Below are 22855 nucleotides of genomic sequence, written 5' to 3' on the forward strand. Positions count from 1 at the left end.
TGCGGTGCCGGACTTCAAGAAGGCGTAAATACCACTGCCAGTGATCCAGTCAATCCCCATTCACATAAAATCACTTCCTCATCTCTTTTGAATTTCAAAGAATTACTCTACATCCAATCTTCACTTCTACCAGAATATCAATCAGAAATCAGAAATTTGCCTTTTGTACTCACCTGGCTTTGGCTCCATGATGAGGTTTTTATGTTGCAAAGATGTGTTCTGCTATGTATCTAAAAAGTGTTTCTACAATCAGGTCTGTTGTCTGAGCTTATCAGTGCTACGTCCAAGGCATGATATTTAGAGAGCAAGCACTCAGTCCAGTAAACCAGATACTTCCTCTTGAAAGAATTTATTTGAGGAATCTACCAATCTCCTTCTTACTATTGTTTTCCCCTTAAAGATTATGTGAAAGTCTAGCATACCTTATTCTCTATCAAAAGCCAAGAACAGTTTGCATTTGTGAATTAAACACTTTGGAATAATCTTGGGTGTGTGAAATATAAGGCATACTATCAATGTAATTTCCGCCTCACCTCATCAAAGTAGCTAGAACAAATTAATTTCATCAAAAAAATAGCAAACAATACGAGGACCTGTGTGCAAGATGAGTAAATATGATTTCCAAACAAAAAACAAATGCCATTGATTATATTCTACATTACTGTATATAATGTAAACTACGATTTAAAATGTAATACAACAAAACTAATTAATCATCATTTTAGAAACAAAACAAAAATACAGTCGAAATCTCAAAATGTAGTGTACTATATGTTAGTATACTGAAACATAATAAAAAAACTAAAGCTTCATCCATGAATTGAAGCTAAGAAGCTTGATAAAACTCAACCTTTCAACACGAAGAATCAAGGATGATGATGACCCGGAGTAGCTCTTTTCCTTCGATTATTATAGTCACGAACAACCCTAGAGAATCCAAACCAATCAAGATAAATATCAACTCACACAAGATACATCAAAGGAAGTTTTCTTACCTTTGAATATGTTCAAAAAACCAAAACCTTGTCCCATTATCCTCCAAGGGTAAAAACGGATGACTTCTACCAGTCCGAAGAAACAATCTGATCCCTTTACGATCCAAACTGATCTCCCTTAGATCAGGTAGATATAATTGCCAAACTGTTGTCAACTTGTTCATCTTGATCATTAAGATCTGATCAGTCGTCAAAATGCAAACTGAGTCCTCGTCATTGGGTAATTCGATATGTGCGACATATCTACTTAAATAGAATTTTCCGTTGTCGACTGATCTGAGCCAGTCTTGACCTTGAGCTTCACGTAAATTGTACGACTAAAGAAAGAGAGGAGTCACTACTTCGCTGTGATAAGATTCATCAAAAGAAATATACGTACTCGTAGAATTCCATCACTTGGAATATGTCTCGGTAAACGTGATCGGCCACTTCGACTGGGATCGAAAACGGTCGTGGCGTTTCGTAGTCCTCCCGAAACATTGCTAAGGAAATCGAATGTACCAACGGCTGGTTTGGCTACAACACTACAAGAGGCACATCTGATATCAGAATCTTATTCCCATATCCAGTCATCGCTACTGACTGACCCTACCAAGCCCTTTCCAATCCCTTTGAAAAAACCCGCAGCGCCTTCGCTTTCGGCTCCCTGGATGGGCTTCATCTGCAAATTCAAAATCCGAGGCATTAGTACAAGGCAGCGCGATGCAAAAACAAGTCACCGTACGTACAGCCACTCCTTGAAGACCACTGGCCAACGAATCAACAAAAGCACTAGCACCGGTAGCGAACCCGTTGATCTTGTTTCTATTGCGAAATTGACGACGTTGTCGTTCTCGAGCCCAAGCCGTGTCCAATGCTGCTGCAGATAAGCCTGATCGAATGCATTTGCGAGATGAGTATCAAGAAGTCGGAGAGTGTAAAAGGAAAGTGATTTACCTTTGCTGACAGAACCTGTGATCTTAGACACACTGTCGGTTACACCGAATGCACTCTTCTTGACAAGACTAGCCGCACCCTAGTGATGTTTCACTCATGTCAACAAACGATGACGTTGAGGATGAGTATTGTGAGACGGACCCTTGCGATACCGACTCCAAGCTCTCCTCCACCATGCAGGACGACACCATTGAACGGTTCATAAAACAAATCTTGTACCCCCGAACTAACGTTGCTAAACAAACCAGCAGGATTACCCAGGAAGTCGGCCGATCCGAGCACTCGGTACAACTGAGAAAGTCCTTCATTTTGATAATGTTGGATAAGACGATTGAATAATTGCCCCTGTGTCATGCGTGCACTTTCAATCTTGAGTTGGTTCAAGGTTACAGGTGCACCACTGATGGTCCCGATGGCCATCGTGACCGCATTCAGCAGGAAGTACAATGGGTTGCGAGAGTCAAATGTCCTATAAAACCATCCCGTCAGTATCCTTCTGATGATCAAAGGCGTCCTTAGAAAGAAATGAATTACCTTTCTGAGACATCGACACTATCTTGTCGTTCGAACGATATTACTATCACGAAAGGTTGTAAGTGTAATAACTCAAAGTAGAGATTCAAACCCCCTCCCTCTGAATCTGGTTCCGGGATACCGTCAGGCTCAGCTGTCAATTGGCTAAAGTATCAAGTATCAGTGGACGCCGAAGAGGGTTCTGAAATGAATTTAGCAAGACGACAAACTTGTCAGACTCCTGCTGCCACGAAGCGCCTGAAAACTTCGTAAACCCGACCAAAGCAATCACAAAAGACTCGTCCATCTCTAAAGACATCTTTTGAAGTAAAACGGTCGCATATTTGAAGTACACAACACCGTGTTCTAAAACAACTCATCAGCACGAAGAGATTGTTGTGAGATTCGCTGGGTGAACTTACTGTCGTCTTTGATGACATTTGCTTGTATCTGAAGGTTGGGTCGTAACTCGATCTCTTTAGGATCTGTCGGCAAATCGGTGGGTCCAAAAAGAACAGGAAACAGAGCACCGTCTAATTGATTGTCCAGTTGGATCCATCGAATGATCAACCCATAATCTCTTTGAAGTTGGGTTTCTTCGTAGGTGATATCGATCCCTCTAAAAGAAGCATAAACTAGCTCTCGGAGGCGTTTGTCAATGACTGATATTCCTATACCTTCCAAGCTAATCGCAGCTGTCAAGGAGGTGATTGGTGTAATATCGGCAGTCTCAAAGTCAACTTCACCCAAGCTGCTCAACGTGTCAGACCGTTGTATTTGGTTCGGGCGGTCTCGGTTCCGTCGAGTCGGTTTCCAGACATTTGTGGCTTCGTTGTAGTCTGAGATGACTAATACCTGCGCTTGACCTTGTACAACAACGTCGAACGCGAGTTTCTGTCCCTTTCGCTGTGGACAAGATTCAGTTTGAAATATTCATGGCAGATGAACAGTCTCATGGACCACTTACATATGTCCGAAGAGGTTCTAATTGTCCAACCTCTAGAACGTGGACATCACGATGGAGAATGACCTGCGCCTTGGCGGCAAGTGACGTAGATGCGGGATCCAATGGACAAACGATCACACGGATTAGACTGTCGATTGCAGCCGCGGGTTCATCCCAAGCGTAATTGGTTTCGGTCCCTGGCATAGAGCGGTACGAGCGCATGATTCCCGACGAATTCTTAGTTGGCGCTTCGCCAAACTAACGGGCAAAAGCGGCACTAGATTAGCGAGATCAGGCAGTCAGGCAATGAAAGGATGATTCCCATACCGTCTGGCCAAAGTCAATTGCGCAACTACTTTTGTTACGAATGAGGAACGGCCATTGTTCTGGGTTGACGTCTAGCTTGATGAAGATTGAGGGTCCTTGCAAGAGTATTTCCGCATGGACCAAAGTCTCTACGCCATTGGAGTCCACGCGAATAAAAACTTTGCCGACGTTTTGAATTCGAAATCCTTTAGACCTATGGGAACCAATCATGATTAAGCGAGAAGGAAATAGGAAAGTGTTCGAGCATTTCCTTACCATCTTTTATTGGTATTATCAAACGACAGAACCAATTGTGGATCCGAACTATCCTTGAAGAGGCTGAGTAAAGCGCGACTGCCGGATTTGACAGTCAAAGACTCTTCTGACGACTTTTCCCTCAGGCACAGCGCAGATTTCGAGTTGTTTTTGATGATAAATCGAGGGTAAATGATCACTACCTTGGTCAATTTGTACTTCAAGAGAAAAAGGGTCAGTTCATTGGCTCTACGAAGCTAAAGAAGGTACTCTTACGTTGCCAAGCCCTTCGGATATGCTCAGCCCGACCCTATATTCATTCAACTTGGTGGATGTCTGCATGGTCACCTGCTGATTGGCACCGACAACATCAAAGCTGATAGGCTGAAGGACTCAATTGAGTCAGAAAAAAGCTATATTCCTTCCAGGATAAGAGCTCGCTTTACCTTGGACCAATCAGAATCGCCAACACGGAGCACCGCACGGTTACGTTTGTCATCACTGAGATGAGAGAACAGGAAAGGGCGAGAATCGCGGCGTCGGCTGGCATCTGTGAATAGATTGATGTCAAGGGACGGTCGAGATCAAGACTGTACGAAAATTCACTTACTTCCACATAAATTCTGACCAGCAACACTCTTGGCCGAGCCGATGAAGGGCTTAGAACGAACCGCGAAATCCAAGCCCGTCTTATCTGTAAATCAAACTAGAGATGAGCGTCGCTGATGAGATGGACAACATGACAATTTCACATACTGATAATCACATAAGGACAGTAAATCTGGATTTTACAAGCTCCTCCTGACATGGGATATCGCCTGTCGTAAGATTTCATCAATATACGGTATTTCTCATAAAGCACAAAAATGATATGACTTACATGTAGTGCAATCGAAGATTCAAGGTCAGGCCGTCGTCATCGTGAATTGTGAGACGGTTTTCGATAGGCAGGTCTTCAGGATTATCGGTGTTCACGATGGAGTAATCACTCTTTTGGAAGCCAGTGATACCATCTTCTTGGAATTCAATACCGAGAAGCGTCAAATCCATTGGATCAACGATATGAACCGGGGATGCTCCACCTTTACGCAAGAATGCGGAGTAGGTATGTTTTTGTTCCTTGAGGTAAATTCTATACTTAATGTCGTATGGCAACAAGTTCTCCACTTCAATCGGCGCCCTCAAGAGCAACGTGAGGATGGGATAGTGTCTAAAAGGCAAATTGTGGCAGTGCGTGTGAGTTCGACAGTCATGAGAGGCCGTACTCTTCGACATACCTGACTACTGGATCATCCTGGTCGTAAATGGTCGCTGCATTGAAACGCCGTGCTGGCTCTTTTCCACTAACCGCATCGCACGAGATAGTACGGACAGGGTGCTTGACGAGATCTTTCCACGTGTAGGCTTCCTTGCACCATCCGAAACCAAAGCCGACTGTAGATATCGGGTAACATGAGTACATTGCTGATCAGTATCGTGTGCGAGATCAAACTGACCGTCTGGGCGAATCTTGATACGCTGATGATAGGCAGCCTCAATCGGAACACAACAAGAGCCTCCGGGCACTGACAAAAAGAGCAGTTAGTACTTGAACTTGATTGGAGATCGAACGAGTCTCGATACTAACCAATTTTGTATGGATTTCGTATCCGCTTGCCATCTGACCCGATCACGCACATCTCCACTGGTAGGGCTGTGTCGTTTTGCACTCGAAAGGTAGACCGTAAGGTCACAACTTTCAAGTTGTTACGGATTTCCACGTGACACAGGAGTCTGTGTGTTACATCGGCTACTGACGGCTGTAAAGAATAAACTTGCTCGCCTTCCCGTATCACAGATATGCCTGTGACCGGTGCCCAGTTGGTGTCTTGCAACATCAGCCCTAAACTGTCCTGGCTGGACGACGACACGTTCTGCAAAGAAGACAATGCAGTCTGAGCTAATGATTCGTATCTATAGACTTGATCAAGCTTACTTCACGCATAAGTTTCCAGTCTTCGAATCGCCAAGGAATGTCACTATCATCTTCTATGACATGTTCAGTGGGCTGGGAATTCTCGGTGTCTGAATGGGTCCATACTTTCATCGCATATCCTGTTCGGTTCTTGATCAGATACGGCGCGTTCATTCCCCTACTCTGACGTAAGACATCGTCGCCTTCACGTCCCCAGACATCGGCACTCGTCATGACGAGATCGATAAAAGTGGCAGTGACGTTTAATTCTAATCGCTTTTTGGACTCTAAAGACATAGTCATACACGGAGGACTTCCCCTTTGACTAATCTAAAATCCGCAATCGAATGATCAAGTTCAGATATAAAATCGCATTTCCTCTATCCAACTCGCACTTACTTTTAGAGAGACCGGCCACGGATCCATCAAAGGTTCCCAATGGGAATTAGTTAGGTTATAGGCTACAAAGAATTGATAATCAGTCATCAATTGTCACAACGTTGGGTATGTGGGGTCTCACGTACAGTTTATGAGAAGACATATCGCTGTTTCCATACAAAGCTAAAGGATCGAGTTCAATAATAGAACGATAGTAGTTTATAGTGAATAGTAGTGACTAACCTGATTGGACCAATCAGTTGCCCTGACCGAAAATTCTTTTGTGCTGAGATTCAAGAGGGGAAGCTCGTGAATATCGCCTATCATGATTATTTGAAGTTTGTCGACCGCTACTATAAGCTGGATGGTAAAAAATTGCACTTTAGATTTAGGACTTGATATTTGAACTGCAGAGACTTGACTTACGTCTTCGGTTGATTTTGGCAATCGAGCCGAAGTGATGTCCTCTTCGCTGATTGTCCCCATATGCGAGGCTGATCCTTCTTCGGAAATTGGGAGCGAGGAGCCTGAACCACTGACCTCCTCGGTAGCCTGTCCTTCGGAGTAATTGACCGCCTTACCGTAGATGGAATAGATCAGGAGAAAATCGCGATACGAAACTCTGATGACAAGTGGGGTAGAGTGGGCTTGAATCGACATCTTCTGTTGACCTTTTCGCGCTCGTTGATCGATGGTGAGAGTCATAGTACATTCATCTAGGAACTTAACGCCGTCTTGGTCATCGCCCATATTACCGAGTGACATTTCCAAATTACATATCGTGATGGCAAGAGCACCTTGTTGTGATACCGATATCTTTTCAACAGTCAAATGTACTGCGTCACAGTCAACTCGTTCTGGATCTGAAAGGATCGTAAGCTGGGGTTGGATGATATTGAAGCGAAACGAGGTCGTTGTCTCGACAGGTGTGTTATCGGAAGCTGGTTTAGATGCCTTAGCATGCGATGCTGTTGGTTGTGTAGAGGTCTCCACCACATGACTCGGATCATCGGGGGGAAGCGTAAAGAATGCACTGATAGATAACAGATAATCCACAGAGAGGATAATGTTTGGTGAATCGAGATCGAGGTTGAGATTACTTCCTCCACTGGTTTGATTGTAACTAAACATCAACTGATCACTATCGTGTTCAACGACCGGAATGATCTCCCGGAACTTGGTAGCCTTCGAGGTGCGGGTATCGATCGCTCGCAAGGCTTTCAATAAGAATTCGGCTGCCATAGACCCATCAGAGAGGGTCTTGAAGTGAACACGGGTCCCATTCAACGAAAACTTGGCCAGACTGGAACTTTCATTGGTTTCTGCTTGCGGCATATCGGCATCAAACAGCTCGAGCGTCACATTTGAGACAGTAAAAGCGAGCTCCATGGTGCTCCAAAGTGGAATTGGCCGTCCACTTGGTGAGCGCGCCATCGAAGCCACCTCCGGTAGCATATCTGTAACAGGACCAGTGGGTTTCGGTTGACTGGCTTTGCCCAACGAAGAATCTCCGTGCGAAGACTGAGAAGGTTCATTCTCAGCATCTAGATCGCTCAGGTCGAAGATTTTCGGAACGGAGGTCGCCAATTGCATCACTGCTGAATATTGAGCTTGCGTAAGATTGACCTTCACGTCTGATATATGGGCAGCAATCTGGGCGTTCATGGAAAAATTAGTAAAGCGAATCAATCAAGTCTTTGTGCAAACGGCAATCAGTTCGACTTACATCTGTGTCGGGACCTTGTGGCATGTCCACCGAGCGATCGACTTCAGCAAATGTGGCCATCACTACATCAATGTTGACGTCGCCCAACATTTGCAGAGTGTGACAATCATCCTGATTGTAAAGCTGCGATGTCAAGCGTATGTTGTGCAGCCCGGCTTCAGTCTTGGTCACAAGCTTGCCATCGGGCCACGAAAAAGAGTTTGAGGCGTTGATTTCTCCGAGATGAGCCACCAAATAGTCTGTGGATGATCGATCGCGGGGGAAAACAATGATCGGGGTTCGTATCAAGATGTCATAACACATGCGCGAGTCGTTTTGGGCGAGATCACTGGCTTGTTGACGAGCTGCTTGGCTGGCAGCATCCATAACAGCTTTCATCCGGGCGAATTTAGAAAAAAATATCAAGATCCGATGCAAGATGTCATCCACCACCGTGAATTGAATTGAGCCAGATCTCAGGTAAATCATTGAATCGTGACCAGGTGGTGTTTTTTCGGTCCGAGGGAAGGTCTCGTATTGAAAATCAGCAAGATCGTCCCCTTGTATCTCGACCAGATTTCGGAACTTTGAGCCAATAGAGTGTTCGGTGTCGTCTCGAAGTGTCAGATTGCCTAGGCGAGCATTGACTCTCATTGACGGTCCATTAAGCAAAACAGACACATCGGCGGCCGAGAGTGAAAGTGTAGCCAATTTCATGCCGCCATCGTTCAGTACGAAAGAAATCGTACGAAGCTTTGCTTTAATTCTGAGCTTCTCGGGATTGCCTTCTAAGCCAGGTGTCGCGGGTACTTGCAGGAAATCGCCCGCGCTGCCAGAAGCTGGTCCAGCCACTTGCGGAGTAGGGTTCGTATCTGTAAAAGTGTTCATGATCCAATCAAAGAGTTCAAGCTTGGGAATAACAAGCTTCAAAATCAGCTTCATCTCCTGAACGCAACAAGATCAACTTGTGCTTACGATAGTCGGCCTCGTCACCGATACATTGATGGTCGACAAATCAGCATCCACGCTCTGTTCAATGAAAGGGTGTCAGAAAACGGAAGACTATGTATACATTCGCTTACATAAACTCACCTTACTAATCCCTTCAAAGTGAGTCATGAATTCGGGATGGTCGGTCTGTACTTGACTGTACTTGAATTTAACTAGATCGACTTTATCGGAGGACGAGTCTTCTAAAACTTGTGACGTGGCCAACTTTTTGAAAGCCGATGAAACCGGGACACCTTCATGTACGATTTGATCTTCGATATACATCGAATGTAGAGTGATTTCAACCATCAAATCATAATTGCGTAATGTCAAGCCAAACGAGAAGCCTTCGAGAACGGAATCAACTAGCCGTTGATCCTCTTCATCGTGCAGACTAGATTTGAATATCGAAGCTGTCAATTTGCCTACGGTAAATTTGAACTCGAAGTTTGCCTGCTTAAAATTCACAGACTGGATGATCATAACGATTAGTCACTATAGGCGGCATTGGAAGAAATTTGAATTGACAAATAGCCTTACCTGTTCTGCTTGCGCTAGGTCTGGAGCTTCGAAAAACTCGTCCTCTTCAAGCGTAATGCCAGGAGTATCAGGCGGGTTGTCTCGAGCTCTCTCATGCTCTCTAGTAGTTCGACGACCGGATTCAGACCGATCCGCTAGAAAAGATGCCGGCATTCCAAAGCCTGAGCGGCGGCGTGATCGAGGAGATTCACTTCGATTACGAATCGGTTTAGACTTGCTTCCAGGGGGTTTACCTTGCCCATGAACATCGGTGTGATCGTCGGAGTCTTCGAACTTTGGCAAGGCGACGTCTATCATAGACATGACAATTTTGTATTTCCGGTCAGAGAAATTCACTTTGAGCTCAGGTAGATCCCCTTCGATCTTGAATCGTGTCAAGTTCGGTGCATTATTAACGATGCAGTTTAATACTTCAAACTTCATCGAGATGCGTTCGAGCAAGTGAACATCTTGTCGACCCTCGTGCTCGTGCAAAGCCGATGAACATTGGTCAAAGGACTTGCCGATCAGAAGCTACAAGCTCGAAACACGGTCAGAGATGATGAAAGGTGACTCGGACCAGAATGAAAGAGTCTGACCTGAGTGTCTTTCAACGTAACATGAAAGCGATCATACATCATTGACTCTAGCCTTGCGTAATCGGCATCCGTGTAGTGCTGATTCTGCTTGATTTTGACGCTCTCGATAGCGGTTTCGGGGACGAGATTGCTTGAGACTGCAATGTGCCCAGCGTCAAGCATAATATGCGGACAATCATGGCGAGTGACATCTTCGGGGACGATGATGATAGGCCTGGTTTTTTAATAAAACAAAATCAGACTATATCCATGAACAATATGACAGGAAAACTGACGCATTCATATCGACTTTGATGTCAACAGTCTTATGTGTCTGCAAAGCATATTCAAAACTAGCTCTCGTGTCTTTCCGAATACCTTCTAGAGTTTCACTGGCCACGTCCATCAAAGCACCGATTGATTCAAGCTGACTGGCGGGCGGTCGAAAGAATTTCGCAACGTCTTGAACGTAACCGGGGTGATACACAATCTCCATGTGTCGCATATTAAGGGTGATCCCATTGTCTGCACGATCATCCAATGGCTTATGTTCAAATTTTAAATAGAAGAATGGATCTACCAAGGCTTCTTTCGCAGCTTCTTGAATTTCGTCTACGGTGTCATCAGAGCTTGTTGACCCTTCACGTATTGTCGAGATCTGAGAAGACTTGCTCGATTGACTGTCTTTGACTCGAACGATTTGTGGATGTTTGGTCCCTTTGATCGTCCCATCATAGACGCGGAAACCAGCAAGACTAATACTGAACTCAGAATTATCGGTCCTTTGGATAGCATCGGCTGAAAATCCATCAAAGACCAAAGAGATTATATCATGAGCAGTCCATCTGTTCTCAGGCGCTGAAGGGTTTGTGTCCACTTTGCCAGAACGCAAAGTGAAGGACCCAGTCTTCAGCTTCGCTTGCACATTCAGATGAATTGCATCGCGCGGAAGATCAAGAGTCGATACGCCGGTATCTCCTTCATCCCACTCGATAGCATCATAAAGCTGCTTTCTTTCTTCCTCACTCAAAACACCTTCGACATTTTCATCACTATTATCGGTCGCTGAATTCTGATTTCCGCCCCACATCCAGCCTAACCAACCCCCATTCGCTTGCGAGGTCTTTGTGTTCTCGAGCTCTTGTTGTTTGGCGGTGATTCGTTCTTTGCGCATCTCAGAGCGTGCGAGTGATCGATAGAACCGAATGTCTTGATAGCCTAAGCGCTTCTCAAACTCCATGAGATCGGGCTGTGGGTGATATTGCACAAAGATTCCAGAGACGAAAAGCACTCAGTAATGTATATGGCTAGAGAGATAACGATAGATTGAGTCAACGTACAGATGTGGGCGGAATTGCGCCTTGCTGCACAGCTTTGTACGCCTGCACATATGCTTTTCGGTCGTCTCGGCGTTGACGAAAGTAATCCCAACTCCACTTATATGCTTTCTCATGAACCTCGTGCCTAGTAACTCGCTTCGCGAATTCCCATTGAGCCTTTGGTTTATTCGTCTTGAAGTCTTCTTCAGATGGCCTAAATTTGAGATAATCACGATGTCGAGTATAGAAATGAAAGAGATCAAGACAAGATAGCGCATCGCGGTACTGATCCGCGTCAATCAAGAATGCGAGTTCGCTGAATATCAACTCGCAATCGATCTTAGCCAACTCCTTGGTAGGAAGCTTCCGAAGGATCAGTTTACCCTCTCCGCTGACTGGCTTCAACACATATTGATGATCAGGGATATGAGGCTGACTGTCATCTGTGGAGACTTGAGTCCGAGGAATAAGCTCGGTAAACTTCTTCTGAAATAAGTCTGGATCCTCGAGATTGGCCAATGAGACTGAATCCGTGTTAAAGTAAATAGCCAGAGAGTCGAGCTTCGTTAACTTATGTACACCGGTCTTGGGACCAATCACAAAACTTTCTTCCCAATTTTCGTCGGTCGAGACGGCTGAAAGCTCGGCGAGTGTCAAACCAACGGAGAATGGGTGGCCAGGTACCGAGATCTTGTCCTCATATCGGATATGCACGTTTTTGATACGAAGCTGTAAGTTATCTAAGATCTTGTTTGTCATCGCAGCAACAAAAGACTCATTTTTGTTACTTTCTTCTTGTGTCGAATTCGGAGAGGTGGGGTCTCCAGCAGGAGAAGTCAATAAGAGCTCTGAATTCTTTAATTTCTCCATCTTCGATGCTTGTTTCCGCCGATCATCCTCTTGAGGGTCGAATTTACTCTCGCTGGCAGGCACAGCCAGAAGATAGATGTCTTCTATAACAGCCTTCACTGGTCGGCTCTGTAGACGATTGAAAAGGGAACTTTGTCAGTTCCATGGATAGATCACCCATCAAAACGTAGCTACAAAGCAAATGGGTCTAATACACTCACTCCTAAAGCTGTCCATCTAAGTCATATACCAAAATTCCCCAAATGCAAAAGTAATTTCATCATAAAAGTCAATCATACGCATCACAACTATTTCCAAAAGGTTAGAAGAGAGTCAAATCTGGTCATACGTACGGTACAGTCAGTACCAAACTCCCTATGGACCCTTCTACTACATCCACCGGCAGCCGAAATTTGTCCAATGCACCGCGTTTCAACTTCAAATTTCTGTTGGAGGGATTGACCAAGATAAATGTCAGTTTAGTATTTGATCTTGCAATTCTGTAGAGCAAGAATCGCGAGGTATAGCTTCAAGAATCTGCCATGACTCACTTTAACTTGATATCACCACCCCAGATCCCTACATTGAGCTGCTTTGGGTTGAAATTCTCTACATATGCTGAAAGGACTTGATTGAGGACCTAGTATTTTTTCGTCATGAGATCAGTATGGTACTTTCATAGGTTGATATGGCGTGTAGCTAACCGAAGAGACCACGCTTTCTAAAACCATGACGGCAAACGGTTGTCCTCACCGCCTTACGCGGCTGGAACCACTAAATTCTGTCGGGTACTGGTAACCGATGATTGATTGTCGCCTTGAATGAATATTTCCCGAAAGTGAGTTAGAATGTTGCGGTTCTAAGGATTGAGCGAGTAGTGTTGGTAAGTTTGAATAACACTGATCGATCGATACTATTACTTGAGATTAGAGAGTGAGGATCGAATGAATTATGAGCCGGATGTGGTAAACTTCAAAAGATGGCTGTGCGGCTATAAACTTGGTTGGATGAACGATTTTCAAACAATACAGTTTACAAAACTGCATTTATACTTACTTCACTTGAGTTTTGAGCGGGACTGGGCAGACAATGCGATATCAAATGCCGTTTCAAGAACTTCATTAATAATGCCTTTCTACGGACTACATTGTAATACCTTTACTTCATTTGTTAAACTTCTCAAGGTCACTGATATTTCATGACGTCTTGTGTGGATTTCATTCTCGCTGGAATTTGTCACGTTGAGCTACATACTACATAGACGTTTATTGTTGGTCCGTGACAAGATATAGGTTTGGCCTCAAGTGTCGCACTGGTCCATGAACGGCATCAAGTATTGTCACATATCTCATCAAGCACAGATGAACATGAGCTCATCAAGGCTGGAAAGATGACACAGTTGCACAGCCAACAAAGACAATTCAAAGATATTAGGGGTTTCAGTATGTTTTTTTACGTTCCTTTTGAAAATTTGGTCAAGTTGCCCGTATACAAATTACGCATTTCCAACGGGCAAGTTTCCAAGATGTAAAATTGCATAAGAAACCAAACTTGAAAGCCCCTATCAGGGGGGCTCAAGTTGGCCAAAAAGTGCCTAAAACTTTTTACTTTAGTCTCCCACCTCTTCAAATCCCAATTTTGTGCAAAAAAACACAAAAATGTGCTTCTCAGGAAGGGCTTTCTGCAAGTTATTCAAAAGTTTCAAAATGATGGGCAGTGTTTTGATGTAGGGGCACTTGTATTTGAGGTGTTTTTTAACTTGACACTTATTGTCAATTGTATAAAAGTATGTAGTCTTTCATTTCACAACTCTGGTTGCTTCTGACTCTGAGAAGGCTTATATATTTCATAGCTTGCAACATGCACAAATGTTGGCAGGATCTTTGAAAGTGTGAGTATTGAAGGAATTACTAATTGTGCATCAGAGTTGATATTGAAGTGTGATTCTGAGAAAAAAGTATCAAGTCAGTGATAGGATCAAGATATCTACAGCTGTTTAAAAGATTCATGTCATGTCTCACAAATTGACCCGGCAAAGCCCCAGGAGTCATCTAAGATCACAATTTTAGCCTTTTTCATACTGGAAAAAAGACTGAAAGCTTTCAAAAAATTCCAGTTATGTATTTCACCCCCAGGTTTTGGGAGTTTAGTCAACTTAAATTTGGTTCTCATACCTCCCATACCTCCACGTTTGAGGATATATTTTGGGTGTTTTGAACAAGAGAAACTTTCCTTCAAATTTTGGGCAAAGTATGAGCAAATCAGGCTTTTGAGCAGACAATTTGGCATCAAAAGCCATGATTACTTGATGCATGTACTTATAAATGATCTGTGTTGTGCAATCACCCCAGAAAATTTGACTTTCATAAAAGTTTATGAGGAACATTTTCTAACAAAATCCATCAACCAGGTCAAATTTCACACTTTTTGGACATTTTGAGATTCATACGCTCAGACAACCACCCTTTTTGAAATTGATTTCATACCTGTCAGACCCCTAAGTCAATTTTGTTTGTCAATAATTCATACCTCCCAGGATGGGCTTTGGTAGGGTTTGCCTGGGTCCTCAAATTTTTGAATTTTTTTGCAAGCACCACATCCAAATACAGCAAATACAGCTGTGTGTTGATTGCATGCAACCCAGAGCTGTACTGTCAGCCTGAGATTTCCAGTTGGGGTAAACTAGAAGTGAAGCAGTGCTGAACAGTACTCACAAAATGTATTCTATTGAGTTTTACACAATTTGTTATTCAAAACTGGAGGGAGATTATTTTTCAAGTTCTTTGTGAGTAGGAAAAAGAATACAATTGTTAGTTATATTCTGTCTTAGGTGCGGGATAAAAACCGCTGCCAGTTATTTAAAGTAAAAGTGCAATCACTTTTATTTTCTTCCAAGGTGAATACGTTTTTAATTAAAAAAGACGTAAGCTATTCCTTAGGGTGACGCTTCAGCATTGGTTTGATAAAAACAGGTCTTTTATCAAAAAATGTAATTGGAAGGAACTTTAGTCGAAGATAGTTACTACTATCACGATCTTTAACGTCCTAGTTTATTTTTTAGAGATAAGAGAGAAAAGATAGAGAGAAAAGAATAGGAAGTGGGAAACTGATGTTAGGAAGTGAAGAAGTAGATTTGATCTAAATTCTAAAAGAGTAACAGGAGTTTCGAACTTTTTTTTAAGATGAAAGAAGTGATCTTTTCTAAAACAGAAAAAACGGGTTTTAAGAAGTAACTTGTAATTTTTGTTCGGTAGATTTAAAGATGATCCTCGTTCTTTGATTTTGCGAAAGCGAGGTTATATTTAAAGGAGAAATTTCATTTTCATTTTTTAGTTGATCCAGGGAATAGAAATCTAGACCGGGTGACGTTGTCACTGTTTCAGCCTGGGTCTGGTTGCTATTCGCCTAGTTGGAATTGCTTGGTCAGGTTGGTGAGGTCATTGGACCCTTATTTAGTTTTGATTGTGATATTAGATTATTGCAGGGTCAAATCGAGGAGAAGGGTTCAAAAATATTGTTTCTAGTTTTTTGGTTTTTACTTAAGGTAACTGTTAAGTTTTGCACTCTTGAGACTTGAGTGTTAGAGGTGTAAAGGTTCTTGTCTCGAACCGGTTTTATGTTTTTAGTTTTATCTTTAAGATGCTTTTAGTAAAGCATGTAGTTTCTGTTGCAACTGTAATAGGAATTCTGCTCCGCAGAATTCCTCTCAGTTGACATGTACCCTAGGGTAGTTATGCTTACCTAGGCCAGAAGTCTACTTCCATGGTGCATGGTATTGTTTGGCAGCAAAATTCAATTACAAACCACAGCTCAGCAATGGCCACCTAGGATTTTTCACCATCCACTGGATGTAGCACCAGGCTTCAATCATCAGTTGCCAATCAGGAACTGTTTGGGCACACCATTCAATAACAAATCCAAAAAGCTCAGCAGCCACCGCCTTGGAATTTTCACTCTTCACTGTACTCAACGCCAGGCTTCATTCACTGGTTCAACACCAGAACCGCTCCGATACGCTATGGATTTCAACCCATTTTGGTATCGGAGCGGAGTAACCGCTATGAGATCACCGATACTCGACCAATATTTTTTTAAAAAAAATATCACAAGGTATCGGAGCGGAAGGTATTTTACCGCTCCGATACCGCTATATATCGCTGCTATAAGGGCTAAAAGGCATATTGAAGTGCCCTCAGACCCTTCCCATATCGGAGCGGTCAGACCGCTATTGGTTTTCTCGCCTTGGGATGGCGGAGCGGAGCCACCGCTACGTATAGTGGTCAATATAGCGGTGTAAAAACCGCTCCAATACCGCTCCGATACCGCTATATGTTGCGGAGCGGTTCTGGTATTGACTGGTTGGTGATCTTGATGTTTGGCCAACAATGAACTCACCCACTGTATCCAAGAATGCTGACCCAGGGATTCCTCTGACCGCAGGTCAATTGCAAACTAGTAAGGACTATTTAAGGCCACCATCCTCTCCTTATGGCCTTTACCAACCCAGAACCTATCATCACACTTCTTGCCCATCATTGCACCTTTTGAAAAACAACCATCCCACCTTTCATCATGGTCAACAGGAGACTCCCCATGTTTGCTCTTTACTTCTCCGAGTCTCACTTCCTTTCATTGGGATACTTTACTGACATGTATCCGTTTGAACATCAACACAGTCCCACCAAAAACAGAATTCACAACATATTATCCCCCCTTGGGAAATATGCACTTGCAGCTACCAGGCCATGCTGTCTCACAGTATGGGCAGAGATTGGTAAGTCTCTTCATACTTTGTGAAAGTGAAGCATCATGGAAACATCTCTTTGACTTGTTTGATCCGGTCAGGATGTCTCAAACCACCACCCCTGTGTCTCACTCCCAGGTTTACTTTGAATTCAACACTGCCAGCACCCTTTTATCATCCCCTCTGTACCCCCCACCTGCCACTGGCCTGTCAGCTCACCACTTGACATCCCAGCAAGACCTTGATATGACCCACCTGGGGTGATCACTCTGTCAATCACCGCACAATCGGACCTTACCCCAATTAATCTTGGCCCTTCATTGTCATACCAGTTGTCTTTGGTCTCCCACACCACCCCTCACAAGAGTCCCATCATTTTCACAAAAATGTTTCTGACCACAATCAGTTATTGCCTTGACTTCATACTCCAAAGTCATGTTGGATTCCATCTTTGACAACACCCCTAGCTCTCCCCTAAAGCAACCCTTAATGCACCTCAATGGTACTAGCCCTGCCAAGCACAAGACTGAAAACGCTCATGTCAATGGAAAGCAGTGCTCTCATCTAGCCCAATACCACACAAAGTGCTGAGATGTGCCATTATTGCTAGTCATAGACCTTTCCCTTGAAAATGAAGATACAAGTGTTGCTCCTAACCCTGCTACCGACAACTCAAATCAACCGGTTGTCAGCAAAAAAATGAGGAACAGATTATCAAAGTTCATTTCAACCTCTGGCAACTTCAGGTACCCAATGCTCCTGATCCCAAGAAGCAGAAGCAAAATATTGGTGGCCACCAACCTAAAAAAGGCAAGACCCCATCTTTAACTACCACAACTTGAATCCTAAGATCCCTTCCTATCTCCCCTGCTGCCCTTGTAATCTGTCTTTAAGTGCAATATATTCCTCACTCACAACTCTCAACTTGCTGATATCTCAAAATCTCTTGAACAGGAGTAGTTATCTTGTGACATTGCAATCCAGGGGTTTCTCCACAGTGCTTGTGGACATAAGGCTAAAGACAAGGTGGTGATCACAGATTCAGCTCCCATCAAATACTTCATCACATACACTATGGTAGTCCCTTCAGATACAACCATGGGCTTCAAACTCCTGTACACAAACCCCAAATCAACTGCAATAGCTATCCAATCTATCCAATCTTTTCAGAGTGACTTACCTGGTATCTAACCATTCTCAAGGTGTAAGTCTGGACAGACTCTTGTGACCTGGAGGTTGCACTGACAACCTTTCTAAGTCTGCTGCTCCGAGCCCAGGAGAACACAAATGTTGCCTCTTGATGCAGCACTTTGAAAATGATTTCAAATCTGGCAAAAACTTCACCTCAGTGACCAATCCCAAAGACCTGGGAGTTCTCTTCAATAATTCACATATCTACATGTGGGAAAACAACTGAGTAGGTTGTTCATTCTCTCTGGCACTTCTTTTTTTTCCTGAGGAAGAATCCTAATTGCTCTGTCTGCCTCTTTCACAGGAATATGAAGTGTCCGGCATTGATGAGATCATTCTGGTGATGCACCATCAAGAATTTTTCTGGATCCCTGCAAGAACGTGCAAGCAAGAGAGGAACAAGCTCCTGGGGATCACCAACCACTGCAAAATGGCCAATGTGGTGGTCCATCACAATTGTCATGGTCATCAATTCTTGCCAAATGGCCTCCCTGTGCCATCTACATCCACCATCCCTGCTGCTGAACCCCTCCAATTATCTCTGCCTCCTGGCAAACCCCATCCTTTGAAAAATTGTCAATTTTTGTGGGGATTCTGCCAGAGATGGTGAAGAATTGCACCATGTAATTATTAAACAAAGGCATCCAGACTTTCCCATGTTTCTTGGACCACAGCACTTGCTCAATTGCCCAAATTCACTCTTTGTGAATGCCATTTGGTCCGGCTGTCAGTTTTTTCAAGGTGGTGCCTGAATTTATCAATCACCCAAGATTAGAATGATGAAGAAACAATACCAATTTTATTACAAAATGATGTCTATTTGGTTTTTGAATTGTTTATCTTTTCCACAACAAAGTGTTTGTTCTCTGGATTTTTTGTCACAAAGCTTCATTTTGTATCTGCTTAGTTTTTGTTATCTTATTCCTCAATCTTATGCACTATTTAAAGGCATTGCTCTCCTAATTATCTGTGGTTTCAAGGATATTAAAAAATTTGAATCCCCCCAAGCAATATCTGAAGCTTTGTCCTTCTTATCTTCCTTCGATGGTTCCAATAACATCATTGTCCAATATTATTAACAAGTTTACACCAAAGGTTTTTTGCCTCAGATTGAGTCCAAAAAATGGCCTGAAACCCTCCAAATTCTTTTCACACCAGGGAGGATAGTCTCAAGCTTCATGATCACCCTGCACCCTGTGTGAGTTCATCAAGTTTGGTTCTCCATGATACTCCAGGAATAAAAGTCAGCTCTGAGAAAACTGGGTCCCTTTCCAAGTCCAAGATGGATTCCAACAAAATACCTGATAAGGACTTATTATGTTTCCAATTCTTAACTCAGGTAAAGACACTTTATCATTGGAATGTGCTTGTGAGGTACTTGATTCAAAGAGTACAATCAATGCTTCTATGGATTCTCTTGGAGTTTTCGAGAAGATTGTAAATTCGAAGAGTGAAGCTAGAATTTCTTGAAGAAGTTCCACAAAACTTAAAGGTCCATCAAAGAATTCCTCGTCTTCAAACTCAAGGTGAGCTCCTGTGAATATGAAGCCTCAATCTTTATTCATTCAAAAATAAAGTTGACCTTTAAATAATGCTTTGATTTACTGGTTTGAATTGTTGGTACAATAAAGATGAAGATCTTAACAATCATGATGAGAATAAGAAATTGTGGTACCCAGTAGTTGTCAAAAGAAAACCCATACTAAATCATTGTCATCATCCTACCGCACATCCAATGACCACACACAGTGTACAATTTATGCATGGGAGATCCTGAGAAAATGTCCCAAGTCTTGTCCACAACTAAGTCAATTTTCTCATTGGCCAGCATGTGGAGAAGGCTTTGTGTACGTCAAAATTAAGACTTGAGGGTGCCAGAGGCCTTCTCAGTTGGGTTGATATCAGGCAAGTATGGAGGCAGATACATTACATGTATATCTCTTTCTTCAGCCAGCTTGGCAATTGGCCCTCCATGGTAGATCCATGTACTGTCCATGAACAACACAGAATTGGCTTGGGAATAGTGGTTCATTACCAGAAACTGCTGGCCAAAAATGATCATTATTGTGCATGGTAACTTACAAATCCCTGAAAAAATAGTAACCTTCTTGGTGTTTCAGAGCTAAAACTGCACCCCTGAAGATTACTGGGAGAAGCAAATATTGTTTCCCACCGCAACTCAATACATTTGGTACAATGCCCACAAGGAGCGCAGCCAAATATTCTTCCAAGAAAACTCTCCTGGACAGCACGCTTGTCTGCAGAGTCAATCAATCAGCTTGGATGCATTGATACAGGATGTGATTCATGTGAAAGACAATTCACCTAAAAAGACTAGCATGTTTGAGGTCAAGGCCCATATGGCGTGTGAATATTGGACTTGCTGGGAGGCACATGGATTGGGGTGCAGAGTGTGTCTGAATTTGAGTGTCAGATTAGGTCAAGTCTTGAGGTCACTGGAAATTGTGATAAGGGAGCACCACTTTCTGGTGCAACAATAGATGCTGTGTCAATACTCTTCAAAGCAGAGACTGGGATTCCCATCAAGAAGCTCAAGCATAAAACCTTGATCTTTGTCCATGAAGGCTGTCTTCCTACCAAGCCTTTTGTATTGGTCTTTCTTTTACACTGGTCTATGGCTTTGTTTTTTCACAAGCCTTGTCATTTGCTCAATGGCTTTCATGCCTTTATATCATAGTTAAGGGTTTTGTAGCCTTTATCATATTGTTAATGGTACACTGTTTTATAGGCGGGTTGGAGAGGGTTTGTTTTTTATCACACAAGCAATATTGTCCCCCTTGGCCGATGCCTTGGGACTCTCACCAAACACTGTCCAATTCCCTTTTGGTGTTTTCATACCAACCAATCTGTAAGTTACAATAAGTCCCATTTCATGAATTTACATATTAAACAGCTGCACAAAATGTGTCTTGAGCTTGGTTCAAGAAAGTCAAAAGTTGGATGTATGCATTTTTCAAGATAAAGCGGTCTGCTTTGCTTGATATCTTAGATGACACCGCGAGAATCATTAAGTGTGAAACCGGATTGAGCAAAGTCGCGGTGTCCGGGTCCGCGACTTCCTTCAATCACGGATCTCGTTTGCCATGGGTTTGCCATAGGTTTGCAAGCCCGTCTCGAGCTGCCCTCTACATAGTCATCCACTCAGGCTGTAGTATGGACTAATGGAGGTACCATATGTCTAGACTCTTGGAACATATACATAGGGCTATGACCCGGCCCTGGCCCTGACCGGCCGAGTGTGCCCGAGCGTTTTCTAGGTGAGGTCGAGGCCGAGCCCGGGGCCTCAAGTCCAGCCTGGGAATAGAAAAAAAGGCACCGGTACAGGGCTACTCGGGGCCGGGGCCGTCGCAAAAAATCTTTATGGAGGCAATCTTTTGGAAAAATTGACGTCATCAAGCATCCTTCCCGAGCTCTCAAACACGCTTTCAAGGGGATGGTCCGAGCCAGGGCCTGCCCGGTGCTGCCCGGCAGCATCCTTGAGTATTGCGTGGCCGAGGCCGGGCCTGAATCGGCCCCGGGGCCGGCCCTGACACTTCAGGGCCGGGTCATACCCCTACATATACATGATAAAGCTCATGACTCATACATGATCTTGAGTGGTCTGAGGATATTGAAAGGAAAAACATGCATAACATGTACTGCAGCTCAGGCGGACAACTCGAGGGGAGCTTGATGCAAGCTAGCAAACCTATAGCAAACCTATGGCGAACAAGATCCGCAATTGAAGAAAGTCGCAGACCCAGACACCGCGGCTTTGCTCAATCGGGTTTCACACTTAATGATTCCCGCGGTGTGATGAATGAAGAAGATGGGGAGCAAAAGGGCGGCCTGAGAGTCGCGCGCAATTGATTTAGTCCATAGGTTCAGACGTAGTCACGATGAGATCACTTCACTGGGTATGGACAGCTTGTTGGCTCTTGCTCAAAGGCTATTTTGATAACTTATCGGTGAAAAGGTTCACGCAGATGATCATCTGTTGCATTCTAAAAACTGGACATACCAAAATCGTAAACCGATGACAATTCAAAAAGGCCACAACAATAAAACAAAGCAAAAAAACAAACTAAACAAACATGAGAAAACAAAAAAACGAAATCTTCATCTTAGATCAGAATTAGAAAAGTCTCATCGTTTGGTAAAAAGAGTTAAAATTCAAATTAATGAATCATTCCTCTCGAACACGCTGATCGGTTAAGAAAAGGGCGTCGCCAATATGACTGTTGAGCTTGATATATTCATTTTTTTAATTCATCATTTCGATAGACGTGAAGATATGAGTGATGGGAAAGGAACGGATGAGGTCGTGTTGGGAAGAAAATTCGGATGCATTGCAAGGTTGTTTGACAAAAGGTGAGTCGGACGCCGGTAGCAAGTCGTTGATGACGGTGGTGGGTGGCTCTCGGAAGTGGAAGGGGTCAAGCGATTAAATACTCCGCTGGAACTGAACCACAATCTGAGCGGTTGTCCCTATCATCACGTGCTGAATAGGTTTCCACATACAGACCGTTGCAACGTGTAATTGGAGATGTCACGTCAAGGAATTCAACAAATACGAAACACGCACTTGGGAAGAATGTGACAGAGCTCCATGAAAGGTCTTTGGTGTCAAAACAATCTTCACAATCTTTAACACGATGTGTTTACAAAATGTGGATT

The 22855-nt window shown here is 43.5% G+C and overlaps 2 protein-coding genes across 2 annotated transcripts; one reads left to right on the plus strand and one right to left on the minus strand.

Annotated features, from left to right (window-relative positions):
* Positions 1–616: 616 nt before the first annotated feature.
* Positions 617–12974, minus strand: MELLADRAFT_116731 (uncharacterized protein; the record flags this gene model as incomplete). Its single annotated transcript, XM_007410844.1, has 37 exons — positions 617–927; positions 996–1312; positions 1375–1519; positions 1583–1656; positions 1724–1866; positions 1932–2010; positions 2073–2400; positions 2466–2609; positions 2675–2810; positions 2867–3350; positions 3412–3648; positions 3718–3910; positions 3973–4169; positions 4228–4335; positions 4398–4501; positions 4562–4645; positions 4708–4769; positions 4832–5161; positions 5229–5385; positions 5448–5516; positions 5579–5864; positions 5927–6235; positions 6305–6366; positions 6430–6466; positions 6527–6643; positions 6710–7936; positions 8010–8897; positions 8964–9017; positions 9081–9449; positions 9519–10031; positions 10097–10310; positions 10372–11324; positions 11416–12372; positions 12465–12480; positions 12597–12689; positions 12795–12883; positions 12948–12974. The coding sequence occupies 37 exons, from the start codon at positions 12972–12974 to the stop codon at positions 867–869; spliced, it is 9663 nt and encodes a 3220-aa protein (XP_007410906.1).
* A 3841-nt stretch (positions 12975–16815) lies between these two features.
* MELLADRAFT_63875 (uncharacterized protein) lies at positions 16816–17578 on the plus strand (the record flags this gene model as incomplete). Its single annotated transcript, XM_007410800.1, has 2 exons — positions 16816–17017; positions 17394–17578. The coding sequence occupies 2 exons, from the start codon at positions 16816–16818 to the stop codon at positions 17576–17578; spliced, it is 387 nt and encodes a 128-aa protein (XP_007410862.1).
* Between the last annotated feature and the right edge of the window lie 5277 nt (positions 17579–22855).

Source organism: Melampsora larici-populina (genome assembly GCF_000204055.1).
Source record: "Melampsora larici-populina 98AG31 unplaced genomic scaffold MELLAscaffold_22, whole genome shotgun sequence".
In the NCBI taxonomy this organism is placed as follows: Eukaryota; Fungi; Basidiomycota; class Pucciniomycetes; order Pucciniales; family Melampsoraceae; genus Melampsora; species Melampsora laricis-populina.